A 4,718-nucleotide genomic window follows, 5' to 3' on the forward strand; every position below is an offset into this window, starting at 1 on the left:
TTTGTCACGGGAGGAATTTACTGAACTTAAGCATGATCATCATCACTATTGTGACTTTACAATGCACTCAACTGCTGAGCGTGTATGGTGTCGCCTGCCTCTCACCCTGGCAGGAAAAGCGGGCACCGCCGATGGACTTAACACGTATGATCCCGTGCGTCTCGGCCTCAAAGGCCGGCGGTTGTGTTGGCAAAACATACGGTGGCGGGTCATGGGTCTGCACGGTGTGCCCGACACACAGACCTTGAACCCCGCTGCCAGAACACCGCGCGGACAGGTCGCATCTGTGTAACGCCGGCGTCCGCTCGCAGGGTACGGATGCGTTGCACGTGTTATGAGCAGGATTATGCAAATGCGGTGTGCTTTTGTGCGCGCTGGCGCGCAGACGTGGGCCGCCCCAGGTGGCCTCGCGTGCCGCCGCCGTGACCGGTGCTTGCCGTGGTGCCTGGCCGCCGTGACCGGTGCTTGCCGTGGTGCCTGGCCGCCGTGACCGGTGCTTGCCGTGGTGCCTGGCCGCCGTGACCGGTGCTTGCCGTGGTGCCTGGCCGCCGTGACTGGTGGCGGGGTGCGGCACCGCGTCCGGCGGGTGTTCCAAGCGTTGCCAGGCCTCCCAGTTACCAGTCCGACGTAAGGTTACCCGTCCGTGACTCACGAGGCCCGCTTGCACATCCGTGATGAGACGCGGTTATGTGCATGCCCGACCTGCACGGGCGCGCCGAACCGGTCCGGCCGGCGGCCGACGAACACGTGGTGCCCGCGTGACTGGAAAAGGCGGCGAGGGCCGCGCCGCGCGCTGCGTGCCGCGGAGCCGGGCCGCCGCGTGCGGCTGGGTCGGCCGCAGCGCGCCGCTACACCTTGCCCGCGCAGACCGGCCGGCACGGCTCCGATGCGCTCGACTCGGATGTAATGTTGACTCATTACAGTATGATGTCTCGACTCGACTCGGATGTAATGCTGCAGCGTCGAGGTAACCTTGCTGGGCGCATGCACTGACACGTGGCAAGTTAGTTCGTCAGTGGCAATAATTTATGTAAATCTGTTCTTCCTGCACATGATCGCGGTATGCGGAGTTGTAAGCTGTAGTAACTCGCATGTATGGTATGCAGTTTACACTAAACATAATTTCGGGGAAAAGCTTAGCTGAATCGAGCGCATGCTTTCATGATGACGTGCCATCTAGATGGTTTCGAGACAAGCTGCAATATAATATTGCCGTGATCGTCAGCTCTTGTCATGGGGCAGAATCTGTCAGAAAAGCAGAACAAACTCTCCCCTATTACTTAAAGTTTTGCACATATGTTCTGCGCCAGCAAATCTGTGAGACGATCTCAGCAAGCAGACAGATATCGAACTGCTCCAACCCTACCCGAGCCGTTCTAGTTTGTGTGGATCGTGACGATGCAGAGACTCTATTCACTCATTTGTTTATTGGTACTCTATTGGGTCACTTATTCATGTATTTGAAGCGTGTCGGTCACTTTAAGACAGTGGCGCCGGTAGTGTAGTGGTTAGCGCGTCTACGTTAACCACTGCGCGCCTGGGAAACCAGAGGTACGGGGTTCGTTTCCCCGCGGTGTCTGCCCTTCCTGCAAGGGGGAGAGGCAGGCGATGTTGTATATCCTCAGCGGCTGAGTGCGTCGTAAAAAGCCCCAATGGCACACACACACAAGACAATTTTCGATGGGGGCAGGCCATTGAATGCAGTCCCGATAAAGTGCTGAAGCCTTCGCCTTCCAGACTTCGGTCGTATCTGGGAGCCACAAGCCAATCAGCATGTGCTAAGGTGTCGGTGATGAGCGTCATATCTGGTAATGAGGTAGATCGACTTTGATTCTCATGTCGCCCGGCCATAAGAAGTGTGAGGCCGCGACATAAGTGTATTTGTGACTGAAAGCCACCCGAGCTTACGCAACAATATTGATTATATGGTCGTGCTTGGTGCGAAAACAGGGGGATTCCGTCTGTTTGCCTCTTTCCGTACCTGTTTGGACTGGCAGTGTCTGTCCGCACGCCTCGCTCTGTGTCGGCCCTGTCTGGTTCTAGGCAGTCCCTGCCTGTGTCGGCCCTGTCTGGTTCTAGGCAGTCCCTGCCTGTGCCGGCCCTGTCTGGTTCTAGGCAGTCCCTGCCTGTGTCGGCCCTGTCTGGTTCTTGGCAGTCCCTGCCTGTGTCGGCCCTGTCTGGTTCTAGGCAGTCCCTGCCTGTGTCGGCCCTGTCTGGTTCTAGGCAGTCCCTGCCTGTGTCGGCCCTGTCTGGTTCTAGGCAGTCCCTGCCTGTGTCGGCCCTGTCTGGTTCTAGGCAGTCCCTGCCTGTGTCGGCCCTGTCTGGTTCTAGGCAGTCCCTGCCTGTGTCGGCCCTGTCTGGTTCTTGGCAGTCCCTGCCTGTGTCGGCCCTGTCTGGTTCTAGGCAGTCCCTGCCTGTGTCGGCCCTGTCTGGTTCTAGGCAGTCCCTGCCTGTGTCGGCCCTGTCTGGTTCTAGGCAGTCCCTGCCTCTGTCGGTGGCGTCTGTGACGCCCTCACTGGCGCCCCCGACGTCGGCCCGGTGTATGCCCGACTGTGTGGTCCGTCGGTGTAAAGTGACCGTCTCCATCGACGGCCCCGCTGGGTCCAACTAGCCTAACCTAACCTGCACCTATCTGTTTCGTTCCCGCGTGTTTCGCTCCGTGCCTTCCGCGTCGGTCCACGCCGGGTTAGCTGTGCCGGTCCTGCCCGTCTGACCGGCGGGGCGTGTGTGACGTGCGCCTTCTGCCCGGCAGGACGTGGTGGCTGGCCTGCTGTTCGGCGTGCTCATCCTTTGCGGTCTCATCTTGCCTTACATCGACGCCGTCGACGAGTATCTGGTGACCAACTCGTACTCGCCCATCACGCTCAGCGTGTTCATCGCGCTGTCCGTGCTCCTGTACCCGGCCGGCAACACGTGGACTCCTGCCAGGTAAGAGTGCGCGCGCCACGTCCACGTCGCTACGTGCGTCACGTGTGCCAGCTGCTGGGCACGCTAGTATAGCTCACGGCACTTCATGTAAAATGAGACCTCGCGGCGATTCGCATCGCAATGCCTTTTTGCAGTAGAAGGTTTGCCTTCATTCCTTAGAAACTAAGGCTATGGGAATTTTCATGAGATAAAGGATTCCGAGACCCCCGGAAATCCTGAAGACGTTGCATGATCGCGGCCGGTTTTGGACACCTCCCGCCTACTGTTCCGTGCGGTCCCTGTTGTCTGCACTCCCCTTGTGGCCCGTCCGCGATGCCGCCGGACCGTGACGCCACGGCCGCCTGGCAGAGGCGACACGGTCATCATCTGCGCCGTCGTACTGGGGATCTACAGCGGCGCCTGGATGAACTACAGCAAGAACCTGATCAGCGCGGCCACCCTCGTCGCCGCCCTACGAGATCATTTGGCCGACGTACGAGATGTGGGGCGAGGTGCTGGCGCGCAGCTCGATCGGGCTCAGCTCGGTGCTGGCCACGCGCGCCATCTTCAAGAGCCTGTCGTACGCCACGGTGTGCGCCTTGCTGCGGCTCAACCAGCAGGACGTGACGCTGCGCCGCGCCAACGTCAGCCAGCGCCAGTTCGTCATCGTCGAGCTGAGCTACAAGTTCATGACGTACGCGGCGGTCGGGTTCGACATCATCTACACGGCGCCTCTGGTGTTCCGCCTGATCGGCATCGAGCGGCCCGAGTTTCTACACCGAGGTGTAGAGCCGGCGGCGGCAGCTGCGGGAGCGCCTCCCGCCCCCGCCCCGCTCGGCCCGACCCGGCCCGACCTGGCTGGACGGCCGCGCACTCCACAGCAGCGGCCGCTGTCCTCACCGATGGGCGGGCGGTTTCGAGCGAGCTCTGCCAGCGGGCGCCCGCCACGTCCTCACGCGGTCATGGCAGTGATTTGGTGACGGTGGCGTTCTTTTCAAGTGCATTCTTTGGCCTGGGATGGTGCCTTATGTTTGGAATGGTGAAGGCCTGTGACTTGCTGCTGGATAATGAAGTGAGGTCTCTCCCGGCGTGGAGGAGCTGAGGTCAACAGCGAATGTGAGTGTGAAGGTTCGCACACATTCTGAGGTGATTTTCAGGTCTACAGCTAACTTCTGGTTACAAGACGGGTGTGCGTGTTGGTATGCGTGTAGGTGTGGCTGCCCTCGACCATGAGTGTCGTGGCGATGACTAGACTAAAGCGGCGTGTTGCGTCGTCCAGATGTTCGATAGCTGTCCAGGTGCTCTGGCGCGATTTGCGGCGGAAGAATGGGCGGTACAGCGAGCCTTGTAACACGAAGGCGAGATGTTCTCTGAGGAGCTTGATCGTTCAGTGGAGCAAATCTCAGGAACTACCAGAATTCGGGGCAGTGATTAGACGGGACTTGCAATGCGCCGCACCCGGATTAGCAAGTCTTCTGCTTCTGTGCGGTGTTCTGAGGTGGCACCCGCAACGTTCTGGACTGAGCAGAACCAAATCATTCAGCGTGTGTCGGCAGCGAGGACTGGTGCGCCGGGTGCGCGGCGGCCTGGGACTGGAGAGCGGTGCCGGGACTCGCTCCAGCAGCGGTCACCCCGGCCCTGGTCTGGAGATCTCGCCGCCGGGCAGCTCGCTGCGCCGGCGTCGACGGCTCGTCGCCAGACCTTCGTGCGTGCTGCACCCGTGGTCGGCCGCGCCGCGTTGCTGGGGTCGTATCGTATGTAACATTCCCTGCCGTGATGCTTCAGCCACGACTGACAAGCAGCTCAGGACT

General features: G+C 60.3%; 1 protein-coding gene across 1 annotated transcript in view; it reads left to right on the forward strand.

Moving 5' to 3' along the window:
- LOC119104102 (sphingosine-1-phosphate phosphatase 1-like) overlaps nucleotides 1–3,690 on the forward strand; it is a gene marked incomplete at both ends in the record, with an annotated part of 7,636 nt that extends 3,946 nt beyond the window's left edge. Inside the window, 3 exon segments of the mRNA XM_037227780.1 lie at nucleotides 2,753–2,928; nucleotides 3,277–3,370; nucleotides 3,372–3,690. Of these exon segments, the coding sequence (XP_037083675.1) occupies nucleotides 2,753–2,928; nucleotides 3,277–3,370; nucleotides 3,372–3,690 (589 nt within the window).
- Between the last annotated feature and the right edge of the window lie 1,028 nt (nucleotides 3,691–4,718).

This window comes from Pollicipes pollicipes, unplaced genomic scaffold (genome assembly GCF_011947565.3).
Source record: "Pollicipes pollicipes isolate AB1234 unplaced genomic scaffold, Ppol_2.1 Scaffold_5851;HRSCAF=6936_pilon_pilon_pilon, whole genome shotgun sequence".
Classification (NCBI taxonomy): domain Eukaryota; kingdom Metazoa; phylum Arthropoda; class Thecostraca; order Pollicipedomorpha; family Pollicipedidae; genus Pollicipes; species Pollicipes pollicipes.